This window comes from Cyanistes caeruleus, chromosome 5, assembly GCF_971803275.1.
Source record: "Cyanistes caeruleus chromosome 5, bCyaCae1.hap1.1, whole genome shotgun sequence".
Taxonomy (NCBI): Eukaryota; Metazoa; Chordata; class Aves; order Passeriformes; family Paridae; genus Cyanistes; species Cyanistes caeruleus.
The window spans coordinates 22,972,755-22,994,422 of NC_141705.1; the positions used below are offsets into that span (position 1 = coordinate 22,972,755).

Below are 21,668 nucleotides of genomic sequence, written 5' to 3' on the forward strand. Positions count from 1 at the left end.
ACAATATTGCCATGTAAATAAAACTCCAAAGCCATGCAGGACTAAAACTTTTGAAAGTTCAAGGAAGGGTGCCACGAGAACTCTGATGAAAATAACCAGTCAAACCCCCTTCTTTAAGTTACTGCACAACAATGTTTTGTTTCCCAGTACATGATCTTCCTCTAATTACATTATTTAAAGCTCTCAGTATACACAGAAATTATTCACACTTCCTTCCAGGCATGATTACATTTGGTGGCCTAGCTATTGTTTTGTGCCTCTTTTTTTTTCATTCCCTTCTGATGTTTTTCTGGAAACCATGTACTTCATACCAGACATCAAAGCTGTTCCTCCAGAAGCAGTGCTGTGGGCAGCAGCATTGCTTTTCTGAACACGGGGTACACTGCAGCTCCCACCAGGACAGCCATTTCAGGCTGACAGCCATCTCAACCAAACAGTAAGGAAATATTAAATGCTAAAATTAATGCAATGGAAGCAAGAACAGCCAGATAAGGCACTGCTTTTCATCACTGCCCCACTGGAGAGAAATCGTCTTGTAGCCTCCCCATTTTAAAGGGTTTTACTCAGCTGAGCTGTCCCACTGCAATAACAGTTGTTTGCATAAAATAAGGTGAAGATTTGATCCACCCTCACACTACAGCTAAAAGCTAATTTGGCTTAATCTCTTCCCCTTACATACTGAAGCCCAATACAAGCATACAGCAGGAGGGAGTGCCAGAGACAAGATGCATTTGTGATTCAAATTGCAAGCTAATATTTGATGAAGGGGGGATGATTATTTGGATTTTCTATTTCAAACAAGATTGCATGAAATCACTAAGGGAGTTGAAAAAACCCCAGTTTTTACTCATCATCACAAGAAAGCAGATTTTGATGCATTACATACAGTGTTTGGTGTAGTGCCAGTCCCATAGAGGCTTCTTTGGGTTGTTTTCTTGCTAATCATTTCAAATTCTGCCTTAAAATGAACAGCTTTTTAAAGATTTGCTTTTTATATCAAACCAGTGGCTGTGACCTTCAGAATGTGGTAAAGTGGTAGGGTTTTTCACTGGTCTGATAAAGGAAATGTATTTTCTCATCTCTAGGCTCTTTTTTTACATTTTAAGGACAGATTTACAGCAGAAGAAATTAATTTGAAACTAATTATAAGTCTGAAAACTACATAGTCACAAAAATTACTCCTTTTTTCATCAGTTATAGCTGGGAAGAGGTAACAACAAAGCCAATAAATGCAAAGGACTTTTTTCTTAAACCTTGCTACGTGTGATCCTTGATTATAAATTATTGCTATAGTTTCAATAAGTATTTTACAATAACACTTTCCATAAAAGCAAGAATGAAATCTTTAAAAAGCTGTATATATGGTGAATTAATATGTATTGCCAAATATTGGGGTCCATTTGTTTCAGACACCCCCTCTGGCCAATGCTCTGACCTGCAGATGTTAAAAAGGTAATGTGGAAGCCAGATCCTACTAGTTATTATATTTATCTACAAAGTGTCTGCTATGGGAGTTGGCAATTTTGACACTAGTGTTCAGTTCCTTTTTTTTAAATGAACACACAAATCTTCAGCTGATATTGCCTAGAAGCTGGTAAGAGTTGTGTTGTTTCACAAGTGAGGATTTGGTTTAGCATGGAATATTCTGTATCTTCCTCTACCCCAAGGTCCAGATCTTTGCAGTGAATGGCAGTGTAGGCAGTTGGCTGGTACTGAATAAATAAAGCAAAGGAGAAGAGGATGTGTGTAGTCTATTTTTGCAAGGAATCCACTTAATGGACTATTTTGCTACAATGATTTGGTGTATTTTTCCCAAATATTCTAGATAGCATAAGTTTTTTTTAGGCTTTAGGGTAGAGTAATTTCAAATTACCTGGTGATCTTCAACAGCTAGGCCTTGTACATACCCATTCAACAATATGAATTTAGATTTGTGGCAATTTCCTTTCTGCATCACTTTTCTCAATAGGCATATGCATCCTTGGCAAACATTTTAACAAGTGTACTTAAAAGTTTAGCTTTAGTTTTAGGGGCTATTTATAATCTCATGTTTGATTAAAAAGGTAAATTTTGATGAGCAGACACTAATGGTATCTGATTAAGATCTTGTACTATCTAGATTGACTCAAATGCCTAAAACATTTTTTACTTATTGTTGTTATTATTACTCTGGTTTTGTTTCTGATTCTTTGGTATTTATTATCACTATCTCTGGATGGCTGTATATTATTTTAAACCCTAATGCTCTCCCGGTTCTCCTTTTCTTCCTCACATTAACACAGGAGTCCCTAATGAGGGATCTGAGTTGCTGTGAGTTGAGGCAGTGCTCAGAATTTTGTGCTCTGCTTCCAGAGAAGAGTGCTGCACTTCATGGGAACAGTGAGGAAGCAGCAGGTCTCTCCTACTCCTACACACTCAGAGCCATTGCAGCGTCTTCCTTCCTCAGAGAAGCTCTGGGTGCAACACTGCCAAGATCTAGAACTAGAAAATAGATTGCAAATCCCAAAGTAGTAGGATTTGATCTAAAACAAAGCAACACAATCAGCATATTTGTCAGTACTTTTCTTACTGTATTATTTCTAAATTTCTACATTGCTTAACTACTTCAAAGAGCAAAAGGAAGAGGCATCCATGTTGGCCATCAAAGTATCTTAAACTTGGAAACTGCTTTTCATTTGTTGTCTTGCTTGAGATACATACAGTAGACAACAGTCCATTAGAAAAGTTAGAATTTTAGAGCGTTTTAGAAGTTACACAGGTGACACACTATTTTTACTGATTCTTATTTTTAGAGGATTTCAAATTACCTTAAAAAATGATAGGATGGTGCAGTCCTGTATCCTATATAAAAACTGAAAGACAAAGACAAAAGTTTACTAATGATTGCTATTTATTTTGTTAAGTCAATAAAAAGTGCATAGTACAAGCCCTTTATCCCAATCCAAGTACTCAGTAAAAGATTACTAAGAAACTGCAAATGGCACAGATGATTTTTTGTTTGGCATAATTCAGATATTTGAAACCACCAATTTACATTACGTACATGACATCATCACTCTTCCTTTTTCAACCATGAGTATTACAAGGCTAAGTGATCTGCAGGCAGTGCATGAATACACATATGATTTCTCATTTCAGAGTATAGTAATTGTGTTAAGCAGACTCTAAAAATACTATTGTTTTAACAAAGTTAAGGTATAATTGTAAATTTCTCTCCATATTTCCCAAGTTGCTACAACTTGCATCTCTTACTAACCAAGCTTAAATCCATCATTACAGAACTGATCATATCCTAGAGCTTTGCATACCACTAATCTCTTCCACACTTCCCAGAATTTACCATAAACATCTGAAACCATGATACAATTATTTAATCACAAATTACATCACTAAAGGCCAGATTTCTGCCACCCTTACTAAAGCTGCTACTAGTACATTATCTCAGAGTAGTTCCACAAACTTCAATGCAACTACTTGATGAGTAAGGCACTACTTAACACAAATAAGAGTGGCAAAATACAGTCCTATGGTTAGTTACTTTTATTTTAATTAAGAGTGCTGATCTGAAATTTGTATCTTGGAGAGAGTATCTGAATTTAAAAGGCAGAGATTTTGATGTGGGATAGTGGCCAGGCTCTTTAGTAAAACATTTTACAATAAAATATTTCCAATTTTTTTTTCTTTTACATAGAAAATTTAAAATAGCAATTTACATGAGGAAAGCATACATGTATAAAATCACTGGGACAATTAAAGGAATTTCAAGCAAAGACATTTCATTTAAAGGTAAACCACAACATCCCTCTGAACAAAAAGTTCACTTGCCAAGACTCTTAGAGCTGGGTGCACGTAAGGTTTATAAATACATAAACAGACATTTAAGTGAGACTGATCCTCACAAGTGAGGACCATCTCCTGTAAATCTCACCAACTCTCAACAGGATGAGGAGTAGTGCTCTCTCTGAATATAAGCCTGTTTCAGTTGGCTTTTTAATCAATTGGAAGCTTGTTTTATGCTTCCAGTAGTGAAGAATTGTGGCCAAAAATCCTTAGAGAAAAAAGGTCAGTGTGGAAGATTATATATGTTTCCTTGTGGGTTCAAAAAAATGATGCTGTATTACCTGTTCTGAACAGTATCCCAAACATAAATGTACATGGAAGGCAAAAAGCAAGCACAGGCAGAGTGCTTGTCCCAGTGACAACTTTACACAGTGTTTATGGCCTGTATATTATTAGACATAATGGGACAAATTCTCTTAGCTTCTCCCCAGCAGTTTCACTGCTTTACATGGCACTGCACTGATGTTGCTGAGAGCACCTGGCCCGATAATGTTATTTATTTTTTTTTAAACATGATCCTATGCTTAGAAGCACACTATTCCACAGAAATTCAAATGTCAATTACATCAAATCACAGAAACCCTTCTTGAGACACTGTACCTTTATAAGGAGGCTTAGCTTGCTCATCATTTACCCTGAAGAGAAAAAATCCTGCCTCTGTCAACCAAGGGATCTGATGTGAGATTTTTGTTAGAGCCCTGTTGGGGGTTAGGTTTCTTTCCTTTTGTTCCTTCTTACTTATTTTTGCCCATAAGTTGCTAGGAAACACTAACAACTGGGTACTTAAGAAATATAAAAGAAGTGGCCAAGCTCAGGGGAGGAGGACACACTCTTCTCTGTCTCTCTCTAGGCTTCAGACGGGCTGCCGGCGGAGCCCAGCCCAGAGCTGCTTCTTCTGCCGTGGGGTGAGCCTCTGCTCGTGAGGGCAGCCACTGAACTGAGACCTTATTAACACCTACCTCACTAAAAGAGGGACTTTTCACCATCTGCTCGGCTGCCCGGGATCCTGAGCTCGCCTCTCCATGCCCTGCTGGGAGCCGGGCTGCCGCTGCCTCGCCCCCGCCGCATCTTCGGCGCTGCTCCGAGCTTTCGCTGCACTGTAGCCCCGCGTGCCCTGCCTGCCGAGACACCTTGCCGGCCCTGCTTGCTGCTCCCGAGAGTCCTGCAGGGGCCCGGGATCGATGTCCCAGGGGGGTTTGTGCAGCAAAGCCTCTCTCCCATCCCTTCCCGTCCCGGCCGAGCCGCCATTACCGCGTGTGGCCCGAGCCCGCACCACAGCGCCCCCTGCCGGCGCGGGGGAATCCCCGCCCCTGCCCTGTCCGGCCGGGAGCCACCAGCGCCCCTGTCGGCCGTGCCCGGAACTGCACGAGGGGAAATTGCTGCAGCCGGGAAGGGTCACCGGGTCCTGTTCTGTTTGGGGCTAATGCCAGAGCTGTTGTTGCTGTTTGTTTGCGTTATTGTGCATACTAGTAAAGATCTGTTATTCCTATTCCCATATCTTTGCCTGAGAGCCCCTTAATATCAAAATTATAATAATTTGGAGGGAAGGGGTTTACATTTTCCATTCCAAGGGAGGCTTCTGCCTTCCTTAGGAGACACCTGTCTTTCAAACCAAGACAACCCCATTAATACAAACCTTTTTGAACTTTAACAATTGGTTCCTTCAGCTCCATAACTGAAATCCTCATGAAATAAAGGTTTGTAGACTAAGGTTTAGAATTCCTGTATGTCTGTTCTACTGACCTTTAAGGAAAGAAGTTTTATGTTGGTAACATAAAAATGTTCTTTACATTATTCTGATCAATTTTTCAAATTGAACAAGAAAAATATACAGTGTTGCTTTTCTGTACATCTTTAAAATGTTCTTAAATAAATGTACATAAAAAAAGTAATTCCCATTTGCCATAATGGGAGATGTGCACAGGTGTGTGCACAGCCACACATACACGCATTTGAACATACACGCATACAGACAAATATTAGAGGGAAGAGACATGTCATATGTAGTCACCTGCAAGTTTGTTATTCTACAATTACTAGTACGTAAGGATGAAATGTTAAGAATTGCTGATAACATACAGGTGAAAAAAATTGAATAATCCAGTATATGTTGTATACCAAAAGTTGGTAACTGTGATAACTTCTTAGTCTGATTTAATCCTGTCCAGTACACATTACATCATGGCTGAAAACTTCTTAAGGTACCAATTATGAAAAGACTATGCCAGAACAGAAAATTTTACCAGGTTCTTCTTACTAAATTTATCATTGGATCAAGTAAACACACCTGGGTTTAGAGTATGTTTTTTTGACAATGTATTGAATAAGACATACAATTTATTAATGAAAATGGCTAAATTAACTTTTTTGGTGATATAATCTTTTGTGTAAAGTTCCCAATATATAGATCAAAACTTTGACAGTGGCAATCATCACATTCACTTACATATGTGTGCATGCGCGCACACGCATGCACACACACACACACACACACACAGTATAATTCTGGTGGACAATCCATGCTTTTGCCAGCAATCCTGGAAACTGTGTTAGTGGTCCAAACACCAGAAGAAAAGCTGCTCTGAAACCAGGGCAAATATAAAACAATTTCTATTTTTCAGGACATAACTATGTAATTCCAACCACAATATAACTCTCAAAAGCATACTAGAGAAGTAGTACGAATTAATCTGAAGAAAGGTCAGTAACCTTTCATTCTTACAGATGGACTGGGATTTTCTTTTTCGTTCAATGCTTATCAGAAATCATGGCAAAGAAATTAGGATCACTGTAATAGAAAGAGACTGAGTGGAATGTCCACAGTAACAGTAACAACCAAAAAACCCCTGCAATGCCTTACCATTATTCAAATTACAATCTTATAGGAATTGTAGTAACATACAAAGCAAAAATTAACTTAAAATTGAAGTCACTAAAAGCAGTTCATGAAGATTACTGCTGATTGATAACTCTGCTCTATATAAATGAGAAAAGGAAACCATATTGAGTGCGGTTTAAGAGTAATCTGGTCACTTCGTTCATTTGGTCGTGCAAGGTTTTAGCTGCTGAACTTTTCCAATACTGAATGCTCTAGTCCACTGGTGGGGCTGGTGGTTCTTGTCCCTTGGGAGAAGAAAGGAGGAAAGGAAAAAAAAAAGCAGGTACAGAATTAGAAACAGTGCTTCACATAGGAGGATTTAGCAGTAGAAGAACTCAGAAGTGTTGCATTATGTTTTCTTTCATGTTTTTTCAATATCTCTTAAATTAATTAAGAGCAAATGAGCATTAAAAAACTTTACTTTTCCCTGTATAAACTGAGATTTTTTCATGACTCCACATCTAGGACAAAGATCACCCTTCTTAAAGTATCATGCTGTAATTTTGTTTAAAGCTGTGCTTGACCCCTTTTACCTAAGAAGGTAGGAGGCAGTTTCAACCAGGGACAGACAGTGTCCAGAGGACACTGCACCTGTTCCATTCTACAGCAAGCCTTACACTTAGCCTTCATGATTCCTTTCACTTTGGTTCAACTCGTTTTAATTTTTAATGGAGTTCCAAGAAAATAGAGGGGAAAAAATGGGGAAAAAAATTACTTGGAAACAGTGTGTATGATGTATAAAATCACATAAAATAGATTTAAGCTATTATAGAATCTCTCTGCAGGGCACTTGAAGATGCACTTACATTGTGTTGGCTGGTTGCCTTTCTGGCTGTGTTTGATCGTCTTAGATTACTAGGTCTCAGTAAGAACAAGACAAGTGCAATCACAACCCAGGCCATCATTATCATGGCAAAGCTGATGCCATTGTCACCGGAGGAGTTTGGTCCTGGCACTACAGAGGAAGAAAATTCAAGTTATAACAGAGTAACAGCACAGTTCTTTTCCCCAAGTGAAAACAAAAATGCAATCTCATAAAAAAATCCCTGAAATATTTTTTAGTGGAGTGTTCTGATTAGTCCCTCATTTTGGCTTTGAGATAGTATTACTGGTTTTTTTTAAAATCACATTTCTTATCCATTTGAAAAGAGAATTATCTATTTCATAACATTTCACTGGTATGCTCAGAACTATCATGAATATTTCTTAGTTCATGTTAACTCCTAGTGAACTGGAGATGATAAACACACTCTTCACATTTAAGAAGTTAAAATTGATTTTTAAGAAATCAAACTTGATGCAAAATATACTTATGTAGGAAAACCGCCCATATGCATGTTGAACTTTAGTTTTTTGCCTCAAACAAATAAAACAGTAAGACTAAAGTGGTAAAAGTTTAGGCTCCATTGTTAGGCCTCACACAGAGAACATGTTAATTCTAGCAAGAAGGGAGCAAACTAATGGTAATCAATTTCTTGACTCCAAGTTATTTGAGAGTTTGTTTGAAGATGTTTCAATGTCAATACGCCAAATCTCCACGACTGATCATCCAGATCATGCGGTATTTCTGCCAGCAACATATCTGGCAGGAGGGGAAAAAATGCTGCAGAGATATATTCCAAAGTGAAGCCTGGGAATGCAATACAAAAATTTTACATAAAATTTCCATAAATTATTCCTGCAACATCAACACATGGAAGTAAATTTAAGAAAATACCTTCAGGCTGGAAACAGCTGGTTTATGTGTTTAGATCAAGAAACTCTTGCAAATACCTGCACATTTTAAAACAACTTTTCTCCTCTGAAACATAACTTCAAGTAATCAAACAGTAACTAATCTTGTCAGCTGAAGTGTAAACCCATGTATTGCAAATTACCTACAGTACTTAACATGAATCCATTTATCATAGTATTAAAGGCCTAACATCTTCATTAATGATCTAGATTATCAATTGATACAGAGGAATTAGTTCAAAGCTATAATGATTAACCTTCAGAAAGAGAAGACCTCTATTTTATTACTCAAGATGAAAATTTTAACATTCAGAAAACTCCACAGAGTTACTTGTATCTGTCATATTTTCAAGTTGTCTTATGTGTATCACCTGATCATGGAGTCAAGTCTGGATTCAGTATTGATTGGATTGTTCTTATTTAACATTTACTTGATAACTTACACCCTGCTGGAATAATTTACTTGAAGGTTAATGCTGATACCAAAGAACCACCCCGATTAATGTCATCCTGGGTAGCATTGCTAACAGAGGCTCTTCCATGGAAAGGATTTGTTCATAACACAGCAGAGGGGCCCTGCAGGGAAGCTTACACCTATGCCATTCTCCACACTGCTGCTCTGGGTATTAGCCTTCATGAGATAGGGCTGTTGGATCGATGTCCTTTACTGACATCAAATGCACTCAAAAATGTCAAATAAGAAAAAAAAACTATGCATTTTGTCATGAACTATGAAGTTCATGCTTCTCACAGCACAAACACCACCATTTACATATATGAGCAAATGAAACTGCTTTAGCCTTTTAAATGTCCAAAACAGAGACATTTCAAAACTCAATAAATTGCGAATGTAGAGGAATTTTATGATTAATATGCAATTACAAGTGAGAATTCTTTTGAAAATCTGAGTGAACAAAGGGCTTTATATATGAGGAGGCAGCATAGTGCACAGAAAATAAGTAAGAATGCTGCAGCTTTTATTGATTTTGAAAGCATATGGAATTGTGAAGGTAAGAGTTTAGGCCTTCAGTTTTGTTGACAAAAATATTATTATCAGCAGCATATGTCAATATTTTAAACCTTTGAAAATCTTTGCTTTATTTTGGGGCTTCCAGACAACATTAATAGCCATTCTGAGACTACCTTCAGCAACAAGAAGGCCTTAGGTACCTGCTTTGGCAAATATTTCTGGCAGAAGACTGAAAATTCACATGACTTGTTAGTCAGGATTCCCCATACAATGCAGATAAATGGACTAGTCCGACTGCCTTCTAGAAATTTTCCTCAACATTAGCGCACTTAGAGTCTGTGGTGGTTAGGCAAAAGTTGGGGTAAGCAAATGATGCCAGATCAGGTCATGCTACAGGTGAGGGAAGGGAGCATAAGGGACCACAGAGGGAAACCACAGGCATTCCTTGCAAGACACAGTTTCTTCCAGCCTGTGTGGTAATACAATTCACATGGAACCAAATGTGCTGAAACATGTTCTGAACTAACTGGCCCTTCACTACCTACTGAAGGCATGCCAGACACTAAAACAGACACAACAATGTTTATACTTTTCAAGAACTGTTAAACCCACATCTCTCACAAATAACCCTGTGCTTTAGTAAGGATGTGAGATATTTCAGATTCTGTTATTTTAATCTCTTATGGGGAAGAGGATAAGCAAAATTTCACATAGCTGGGGTTGAATCCAACTTTTCAAAGCTTTGCATCACAAATCAAGAGAACAGACAGGCAACTATTTCAGCTACCAGAAGCAGTAATATGTAGGAGACAACAATCTTGCTACAAAGACCTCCATCCCTGAGATCATCCACAAAATAGTCAAATAAAACCAGCTTATGGATAAAGAACAGTTGAGTGAAGGTGCAAACAAGCACCATGGAATTCATGGTGATGAGCAGAAGAAAAAAAAAAAGTCCTGTTACTAAGAGTTTGCAGTCACAGTGCCTTTATCTGTAACTGGTATTTTTTTGCAAGTAATTTACAAGTGATGTTTTGATTCCTTGAAGAATAAAGGTTATCCTCTAAGAGTACCTGTGAATGGTATTTTCTAATATTTTCAGATGGATAGAAGATTGTCCTGGTCTGAGATGAATGTTCCTGCCACCACACAGTTTGATGGATGGATCTGGTTATTTATCTCCAATGCTCCAGAGACACCAATTAGAACAGAATTTAACAGTACATATTCCCATGTCACTGAGAGACATGTCACATAGTCTCTAACCTACCTTTTCATGCAACACTGAATCCAGCTCAAGGTCTTTATTTTCAGAGTATCTGGTCCCCTGGGTTTGGCTTACATATATACCCACACACTTCTGAATGACGCCTGTGAGCAGTTCTGACCCTGTGGTTACCTGGAATATTTTTTTATTTTTTTATTTTTTTACAGTATGGCTGAATTATCTCTCTGCAGGAGAAAGCTTGATGAGGAGCTGGTCTGAGATTGTGAGATTAACTCCTACAAGAGTTAGAGACTATGGTGAATCTCATCTGTTGCTTCATGTATGAGATACAGTTTTTGGACTTGCTTTTTCCTACAGAAGCATAGACTAGGCCACACAAACTAGTCTTCTCTCAGAAAGGAAGGGGAATTAGAAAAAAAAAAAATTGTGACAGATGTTTGAAGATTATTTGAGGTTCTAGAAGGCAGTAACAGCTATTAAAATGATGAATTTTGTAAAAACAGTTTTAAAGATTAAAGGCCAACCAATTCCTGATTGTGCAACTGACATCTCAAGAAAACAATATTAAGACTACTAAGTGCCCATGTTAAATACCCTTACATGAATTTAGTTCTCTTAAACTGCAATTTTGCCTTCAGAGTGAGGTTGTACTCTCTCTAAAGAAAGAGGAGAAATTTAATTTCTTTTACTGTAAAAGTGTATGTGGTGCTTTTTGTCTGCCCTCTCATGGTAGAAGTATACTTCTTTTGGAGTACAAACAGATTGACCCTGGTAAAAACTGTTAAACATCTGCATGCAGGAAGGCAAAAGCATGCTCTCTGACTTATGTCTTCTTTTCATGGTGCTTTAAGCCTTGCTTCTTGTTCTGTGAAGGAAAGGTACAAAACTGTATGAAGAGAGGGATTTTAGAAGTGAATCATCAGGGATGACAAAGAGCCTGTGGGACCTTCAGCAGATAATGCCTGCAAGCTGCAGGGATAAGGAACCCAAAGAAAGGCAAAATGGACTTGAGCAGAGGAAGGGAGAAGGGAATTCCCAGAAAAGGGAGGGAAGAGCTGGCAGACATTTCAAGTTAGGTTAGGCTGCTGTGACTGCCTTAGATGAATACAAATCACGATGAATCACAGATGTATATTCATTTTAAATTGCATAAAAATTTGCAAGTAGAGTAGGCAACATTTGAGAAAGTAATCTCTGACCACATTACAACCTAGCAGAGCACTGAGAATAGTGCTGAAAATATGAATGTGGTAAATTGAGGTCACAACATCTGGGAATTGCTAGAACACAGAGAAAACTCAGGCAGTAGTACCTCATTTCCTTTGACACAGAAGGCTGACTGTGAAGGGCCATGAGCCACCAGAGCAGATCAGTACCAGCTGGGATCCTCCCTAGTTTGGATGAACCGCTGATGTTGCAACTGCCACATGTCAGAGAACCTCTGTGCTCCACTTGCATTAGACAGAATTCAGAAAAGAATTATCGCTCTTATTCATCATTTCAAGGGAAACTCTAAGATCTTCCGAGTTGCTGAGCAATAACAATCTCAACAGAACATTAAATGTGTTGCCTATTCAAAACTTAGAGCCTTTTCTTTTCTGCAAGGCACCCACTGAAATGGAGGGAACAATCATCAGACTCTGACACATGCTTTAATGTCACAGCAGATATTCTGATGGAGAACCAGCAGATGAAGAGCTATCAAGCAGAGTGCCCAAATGTTTATTGAATCGATGCTCGTACCTTCCTCTGCCTAAATCCAAAAACACTGGTCCTGACCATGGCAGAAAATTCGTCGGGGAACTCACTATGACATAATGGTGCCAATAACTGTAAGTAAGAATTTATAGATAATAACACAAAAAACTGAATGAGGGAGACCTGGTACTACTGCCTTGATATGGCTCAAAAAAACAAAAGAAAAAAAGAGCTGAAATCAAGGGTTGAAAAAACAAAGCATGCTCAGGAAGAATCAACAGAGGGTGTTTCTGAAAATTTCCAGCTGGTAGCAGCAGCACAACACATGATGCTGCTGTAACATTGGCTGAACCCCAGCCCTGATGTCTCTCAAAACAAAACCATACACATCTCATCAGTTATTCCACAACCTTGCAACTTAAGAATCTGTGTGTGACAACATTCCCAGCTGTGCTTCCAGAAGGAAGACCAAATTCCAAAAATGAGTGAATTGGTGAGAGTGAAACAAACTTGTTCATATTGAGATTCTGAAACGAGGAATCAAAGTCAGCAAGTAACAGGAAATAGAGCTGTGAGACCTAGGGAAGAGAAGACTCACCTCAAACGTAAGCTCATCACTGTACAGCTCATAAAAACAGGATGAAGCAATGGACAAAAGACTGGCCAGAACTATTTTAATATGTTTTTGAAAACATCTCTAGAAGCTTCTTCAGGCTCAATCTGTTTGTTTTTGCCTTTGACTCCCGGGATCTTACAGTCTGGCACAAGCACAGCATTACAGAAGCACCACAAAATAATGTGGCAAATACGCAGGGCTGTACTGTTGCATCAGCAGAAAAATACCTTTGCTAGAACTACATTTAAGGCAGTATAATAACATAGGAAAAGATTTACTCTGTAATTTTTGCTTTGGTTTTTGAAAGAAACCACTGGTTTGGAACAATTACTGCCAAATTGCTTGCATCTGCCCAGTCAGTTATTGCAAGAATCTCAGAATGGAAAGCTATTTCTTGCAAACCATTCAAATCCCCACTGTACTACAGCTTGGTAACATTAAAGCTATCCCACAAGCTTTGTGCCCACACATACCAGAACTTACTCATTTACATAGTCTTTAGCCTAAAAGCTTCATAAATATGATGGCCCAAGACTCCCAAGGCAAGACTGAGAATGACCTACCATGGCTTGGTTTTGACAGAGGACTAAAGCTCAGAAAGCTCCACACTCTGCCTGTGCCTCCTTCTAATATAGAAAATATTCTATCTCCCATCATCTGCCTCTTTCTCTCTCCCACATGCCTGTGATTAGAAAATCTACACAGAAGTCTAAGGTGTGGGAGACTAAAAAGTCTGCCCTTGGACAGGTGTATTTGGAAGAGGAGTGATGGAAGTCACAGACAGTGTAACTTGCAAAGCCCATAAAAGAAGAGTAAACCAGCAGCACTATACAGCACATGTGCACCACACCATCTTTTCCTCAGGCATTATGTGGGACAGCTCAGTTTTTCCCCTTCATTCATGGCACTGAATCTGGGACTGTTTCATAGTGGCAGAGCCCAGTCAACTCTGAGCTGGATGCCCATCTCTAAACAGGTTTTACAGGGAAGTGAAGAGGTAGGAACATAAGGGTGAATGAAGGCATGCACTCTCTCCAAGATGCTGGAAACCTTGCTTGCACTGCTCCTAGACCTGTAAAAGACACAGGCACAAGCAGGTCTTGCTTATAAGAACACTGCTCAGGTGCTTGCTGCTCCCTTAAAGCATTACAGCAGTCCTGATGCAAGCTGAGTGAGTGCTCAGTTGGTAAAGTTGATATAGGAAAAACAGATCCCCTTCACTTTTACTTAGGAACATTTGACAACATTCCCTCTAGCTCACAGAAATTTTATCAGGGAGTGTCTCAATGCCTCAGGGCATGCTTACATTACTGCATAACTTCCCCACAGCTATGCTTCACTGATGATTCTGGTAATGTTTGACTGACCTAGTACTGTTCACTGTTTGGGAGAGGTTTTTTGATGCATTTCACAATGAATTCCAAGGAAGTGTACAGATCAGTGCTCTGCTTCATTAACTACACAGGCACCAAATCAACAGAGATGCAGTCATGGTGTATGTCAGCTTATGAGTCAGAGCTTCCTCTTCCTCACAGTGTAGTAGAGAGATCACAGTACTGACAGTACATCACCCAGCCTCAGCTGTGAACACGTGTGTGTCTGTGTATCTTGTGCTCAGTATCTAGTCTTCATTGGTTAGGCTGCTCTGAATCTGAGGAGGACAAACAAAGCACCTTTCCAAATTTTCCCCTCAAATCATCATATTTGGAGGCTAACAATAAGATTCAGTAATACTTGGGGCCTGATTAATGGTTATGCTGTTTTATTGGTACCTTCGGGCTTCTCATCAATGTTGCTTCTAATGTACAAATGCTCATCACAGATTCTCAGAAACTACCTCCCCAGCATATCAATTTTATTACTGTAGTATTTGATTTAATGTAATATGTTCCTATAACATTAAATCAACTGCTGCATTTTAAAGAACAGTCAGACTGTGTTTTAATTACTGCTGTTCATGTTAGTTCCATGAACCTGATATGAACAGTTACTCACATTCCTGAAGGCATTCTGTGTCTGTGCAGTATGACTGGGATTGTCTCAGCTGAAACAGAAAAAAACAAAAGCGTGACACTTAACAATATGTCTCGGCTGGCTGTTACTGAAATCAGGATTTAACATATTGTCAGAGTAAAGTTCAAGTATAACTGATCCTTTACTGGATCACACTTGGCTTATGGTATGTCAAGAATCCCAGGTATGGAGATAGTTTCTGAACGCTATTTACATAATACCTTTAAATCACCTGACTACAGTGTTAGTGCTTCCAATTCAGCCACTGAATACCTTTCAAAATTTAAGTAAAAAAAATCTGTAGTGATATAGGAGCTATTATATACAGATATACTCTCTACAGATATTTTGGTATTTATAATGGAGAGGTGTTCTCACTATTAGCTAGATCAAGTAACATTAAAACACTCTTTGATTACATCACAACAAATGATCAGACTGTAATAATGGTTATGCACAGAGAAGTTGAATTAATATTTCACATTTAAACTTAGTACTTACTATTTTCCCACACCAAGACCTTTTTTTTTAAAGCAGGTTTTAATAAGTATTTTACTGTTTTTTCTTTTTACTGATGGGTAGAACTTAAAACATTTTTCATGACTGTAATGACTATTTGATTTAGAGACTAGGTAAGCTTGCCAACTGCAAGAGAAGTCAGTACTGGCTAACCTGCAAATCAGTACAGCTATTTTACAGATGGCAGAGATAGAACAGGAAGACAGATACCACATTCTTTATTAGGATCAGAGATGTTAAATGGATGGGATTTAATGTGCAGCACTATGGAAACAGATTCTATCATCTGCCTAGGTAAACTACTAATGGATTATTAGTAAAAGTTTTTAGAAGTACAGAATTGTTACACTGATTTTTGATTAGAAATTACATTTCCTTTTTCACAGGTTTCATGATACAGTTTGTGTCACAAACCCCAATACTTTTTGTCACAACAGGCTAATCTGTTTATTACCAGTGTAAATATACAAAAGTTACAGAGAAAAAAAGATACTCTTTATGTACGAAATACATTGATCATTTCCACACAACCCATTCCCCCTGTATTGGCATTACTGATTTAATGTATGTAATCATATTATGCAAAAGATATCAAGGAAACAGATGAAGAACTGAAGAAGGAAGACATCTGGGAAAGTATAAGCTCCTTCTTTTATCATAAAGATTGTCAATGACTGGCACATTTGAAAAAGGAAAATGTGTAATTGGAGATTGATCACATTAATTATTTCATTAATATATTAAGATTTACCAGCAAATTTACTGAGACTACAAAGAAGTCTCTTAGGAAGGAATTTGGAAGGCTGGATTTAACCTTTCATCTATTTCTATAGTTAAAAACAGCGTCAAGGGAAATTCAGGCAGAATACTTTCTTACTAAAGGAAAAAAAAAATCTATCAAACTATGCATATTTCCAGCCCTTCTTATATAAAAGCTCATTTTATTTTAAAATAAAATTGGAATTAATTTACAAAGGGGAAGTTTTATCTTAGCAATAGCAGCTAGCTGAAATATTTGAAAGATCTCTGAACTGGGAAAACTGGATATTCCTATACCCGTATTTTTAAGAACTCAGCAACATAATTATCTTCTGTTTGTGTAAGAGTTTAATTCTGAGAGGGGCTTAATTTATAATCCCTACTTAGAACACCATTTAGAGATACTGAACACAGAAAGATGACCAGAATTAAAATGGGCAACAGATATATGATCAGAAACATTATACAAGCACCTTGTTATCCCACTGTGTCCCCATGATGGCAAGTCCTCATACAGCTTATCTAGTTTGCCTGGATACAGAACACTGCCTGGTGGTGTTCTAGCCACAGTATCAGTTATCTCCCATTCTAAGTGTCACACTCTGTCCAAATACAACTTTTTTAAAGCTCTAGGATGGTTCTCTGAGCCAGGTAACAGATCTGTTTTTAACAGCTCAGCTGCTTATGTTTACAGAGAGGCTGCATATTGTCATTGTGGGATGAAAAACAGCAGATCATGAAAAACAAGCAGCAGTAAAAAGAGTTTTTTTCTTAATTCACTCAGGTCAACAAGTAAGGTCCCTTACTGTGTAACCCAATATAAATCTGATTCTTTGTGGTCACTCCTTTAGTCAAAAGACAAGAAATTATTCTGGCACATGTAGGAAACACTTACGTAAACTGAATGGCTGGGAAAGATAATGCCTTTCTCTGAAATAAAAATCAATTAGCTCTCTTTTGACAATGACACCCTTTAAGGAACGTAGCAACTGTTGGGAAAAACTAAACGTGCAACATTTCAATAGTAAAGCAATTGAAAAAAGAGCAGTTATCAGGGACTGGAAATAAATAGTCCTTTGTATTAAGATTTTTTTAATCCAATGTTGAGGGGAAGTCTGGATGACAGTTTGTGGAATAATCGTAAAAAGTTGAATCAGACTTTTCCTGTTCTCAACAAAACCCTCAAAAAGACTTCAAATACACTCAATGTTTTTCAGACTGGGAACACTACAGAGCTGATGAGAAAAATTTGAACAGAGAAGTAATTCTTCAAATATGTTAATTCCTAGATACTTAAAGACAATGTTATTAACAATGATTTTGATTTTATTAATACTTCAGAGATCCTTGCCACACTTGTGCGGGTGAAAGTGTGAATTTAGTGAAAGATTAATAGCTGACTGTCTGATCTAACATGTACTAAAGTCAGCAGCAGCCTTTTCATCTTTTTCCATATATTTGAAAATAGACCCTTAAGAAGAACACAAATTTAAGACAAGTGAAACATCAGGGCATATTCAACAAAAGAAGAGAGTAAAAAATGTTACAAAAATAAATATTTATACTCTTTTACTCCATTTAAATAAAAAGGATTATATCTGAATTTTAACATTCTCTGTGCAGTTTGCCATTCAAATTTATAATAAATAAATAAAATAAATAAATTGCTTTGTGCGAATCAAACAATGAACTACTTTATTTTTTTTTGTTCAAAATGAAATAAACGTAAATTGTAAATAGCATGAAAGCTAGAAGAGTTAAAAATTTACAGTTTTAGTACAGTACAAACTAAGTAAAAATAAAAAGAAAATAAAAGTAAAAATACTTATTACAAATGTCTATTATTTAAAATACAACTGTGAACTTCCATTTCCTCCAAGTACAGTTAAAATCTTGAATAGCCCAAGTTAAAGTAATTTAAATTAATAATCCCCAAACCACAAGAACTCTGGTCAATAGGAGTATTTGGTTTCTATGAAACCCCTGATAAGTTCCTGGAAGAGGCAGTAGTGGCTGAATCACAGAAAATTAGTACCCACTTACTGACATATTGTGAATGTAAACTCAACACAATACCAAGAAAAAGAAGAAACCAAGTTACTTCCAGTGGTTAAAGGGCTCTTCCTCACTCTTTCCCCATGACACTCAAATTTTGCATTGCAAAAATAAAAAGGGCACATTTCAAATAGCTCCTAGTTCCAATTTGAAATTGTTCTTCCTTTCTTTTCCTTTTCCAAAATATACAGCTTTTAGCTCCAGTTCACACTAACACTGCAGTGTTTAGATCCTGCTCCTTTGAGACAAGGATAGTTTTAACATGCCATCTTGTGGATCAACAACATCCACCCATCAGGCACACCTGAAACCTGTGTCCTGCTGCTCCTCTTTAAACAGAGGCCATGTTATGACACAGCTTTTAGCAATGAGAGCCCCCACTTTTTACAATTCCCAGTCATGAACAAAACGTGAACAGCCACAGTAAAGGGACACTGCTATTGGCTTCTGAAAACTCTTTTGTGAAGTCACCACATTAAGTAAAGCTTGTTTGTTTTTTGTTTTTTTTTTCATGTGTACATTTTTTTCATGTGTTCTTTGTGTGGTGAAAACAGGGTGTGAACTTTTATTGCTGCCCCACAAAATCACTGAAGTCCAAGTGAAATAGTAAGCCCAGTGAAAACCGCTTCATCTAGCTAAGCAGAGAACTTGCTTTTCTAACACCTGGGACCTCAACCACCAGGACAATTTCAGTCTTCCTTGAAAGAAGTGAAGTTAGTTTGCACTGCTCATCACAGATACCTGCTGTGGAGAAGGAAATGCACACTTTGTCTACCTCATGTTACCTGTCAGTAAGTAATTCTTGCTTCAATCCTCTGCTTCCTCTTCAGAGGAGTTTAGTAGAACTCTTCAGGTGAGTTTTCAGAGTTTGCTATGCCAGAGTTCAATATTCTTACAATCTCTGGGACTGATCCTGCAATCTCTGCTAGTACAATTTATTTTTCAAAATTAAAGTTAATAGCATACTGCCTGAAAAAAGATTCAGGGTTTCTATCTGGGGGAACCTAATTAGATGGGAAAGATGGAACTCCCTGGATGGAGTTCCTAACATGAAGGGAACATACCTGAAGCCTTGGGAGTCAGGGTGCTGGGGAGATGCTGATGGAGTTATCCTATCTTAGACTCATAAGGTCAAAAACCCCTGTCCTCTGGTCACGACTGGATACCTGCCCCTCAGGTAACCCTATGTATTGTGAAGCCCACCATACCTAGGGTCTTTGGATTGCAGCCCTTGGACCACGAGGTCTCTCTGCAAACATGAAAATCCATCGAACCCATGCTGTTATTATCACCACGCTGCCCGGTTGGACCGGTTCTGGATTGCAAAAAGCTGACGGTGATATCGATCCAGTATGAACACTTTTTTTCTTGACAGTTAAATGTATTACTTAAGAGTTAAAAAAAAAAGGACAGAGCATACAAATATCAGGAAGATACCAATGATCAGACAGCTCACCAGTTTGTAATTTTTCAGGAGAAAGAGCAGCATAATCCCTGTCCAAAAGCACCTTCCAACTCCAGAAATGGTGTACTAAAGAGGTAACAAAACAAGAACAGGACCAATGGAAGGAACAAAGTGCAACTATCAGTGCAGTCTAGTGTGAATGGCAGATGAGGTGAATATATAGGGATAAATAAAATAACTACATTTTCGAATAACTTTTGAGTCTGTTCAAAGCAGAAATAAGTCCTCAGAAAAGACAAAAATGAAAAATTAATAAGTTCATGAGACAGGTCAGGAAAGACCTCCATACAAGAAATTGTGATGGATAAAAGCCCAGAGAGATGTGTGAAAGAAATAGATGAAACGGGTACAAAGATAACATTGCAAAAATGGATAATGGTGGGAATGAAAACAACAGTTAAGTAAGAAAGCAAGGACAAATAACTTAATTGATATAGTCACTTATTCCATAAATACAAGTAAATTTAAAATGGAATCATAAAGACTGTTGATAGAAAATTTTATTTGATAAAATACTTTGAGGGCAAAGTATCATCCCTTGTGAAAATACTTTTTTGCTATTTAGATCAGCTAGAAGCTCTGTTTTTGCTCTCCAACAATGCCAGAAGATGACAACACAATGACATACTCCTGATTGCATTCTCATGCTTCTGTGTAATGAAATCATTGTTTAAGCTTGTTGGCAGCCACATCTATTCTTTCCAAACTATATAAATGATCTAGTAAACATGATAAATAAATTGCTATGGTAGGATATGCCAGTCCTGAATACAAGCCAGGCTGCAATTGAATTGCAGCATTATCTGTAAGAGTTCAGATTTAAAGATGCAAAAAATGACACATGCACAATTCTACTACAAGCTGGCAAAGAGAAGCAAGAGGAAAAGAATGGCATACTGATGGAATTTAATTGTCTCAAACTACGTTAGCTTCTCTTAGAGGAACAAACAAGGAAAAACTTTGTGAACTCTGCCTTCCACACTCCTTCATCTTCTATGTGTATATGTAGAATTGGAATAAATTATTGTTCATACAAGGACAGAATAACAGTCTTCAATAAAAATATAGAACCTGGTCCTGTAAGGTGGCAAGTAATTTTCTCTCCAATTGCAAGTGAGAGAGAAGGATGGTTACTACATTTCAAAATAATATTCCTAGATTACAAATTAACTTTTAAGACCCAGAATCATCAGCCGGTTATGACAGAAGGAGAACATTAACTTTCATCTTGAAAGACACAACATTTTATGGAGGAAGATGCATCAGAAGTCCCAGGGAACACTGCAATGTGGAGCCCTGATCTGGACATGAACACAGTCTTCTCTTCATTTTTTCATTTGTTCTGGGATTGCTGTTTACCTTGGTGTCATATAGATCCTCCTTTTACAAAATACATTTCACTCACTTTCCCACAATTGCCTGATTTACTTATAATTATTTTATAATTTTGCTGACCTATGATATCAATTACATCCTCCTTTTACTGAATGCAAAGCAGAATAAATTAGCAGTGAAAAGATGATGAAACAGTGATGATCAAGATCATGACAAGGAGCTCATAGCATCTCTGAATATGTGAAATACTAGACAACAAACACATGAGGCAGAATATTAAACAGAGGCATCTGAAAATGTGCACAAGTAACATACATATTTCCCCACAGGACATTTGCAAACATATCTAAAACATAAAAACAAAATATGTATAGGCTTTTTGACCAAACAGTTGAGTATCTTCTGCAAAATTATTCATTTTAGCAAAAGAAAAGTGTACTCTCACATAGACAGCCTTGAGGAAAAGGCTTGGAACTTGCAGTTCCAAAAGATTACAGTTTGCTCTAAGTTACATGAGGCCTGAGAGAAAAAGCACAATTTTCTTCTTTTTCCTCAAAA

At 37.6% G+C, this 21,668-nt stretch overlaps 1 protein-coding gene across 4 annotated transcripts in view; it reads right to left on the reverse strand.

Annotated features, from left to right (window-relative positions):
* Positions 1-2,872: 2,872 nt before the first annotated feature.
* The window catches only part of SMIM14 (small integral membrane protein 14), a 56,232-nt gene continuing 37,436 nt past the window's right edge, over positions 2,873-21,668 (reverse strand). For all 4 annotated transcript variants that reach the window (XM_023925339.2, XM_023925338.2, XM_086888565.1 and 1 more), the window contains 3 exons: positions 14,960-15,008; positions 7,525-7,673; positions 2,873-6,963 (listed from right to left, as the gene is read on the reverse strand). In XM_023925339.2, coding sequence (XP_023781107.1) covers positions 6,931-6,963; positions 7,525-7,673; positions 14,960-15,008 — 231 coding nt within the window. In that variant the 3' untranslated portion in view covers positions 2,873-6,930. The remainder of the gene's footprint in view (positions 6,964-7,524; positions 7,674-14,959; positions 15,009-21,668) is intronic.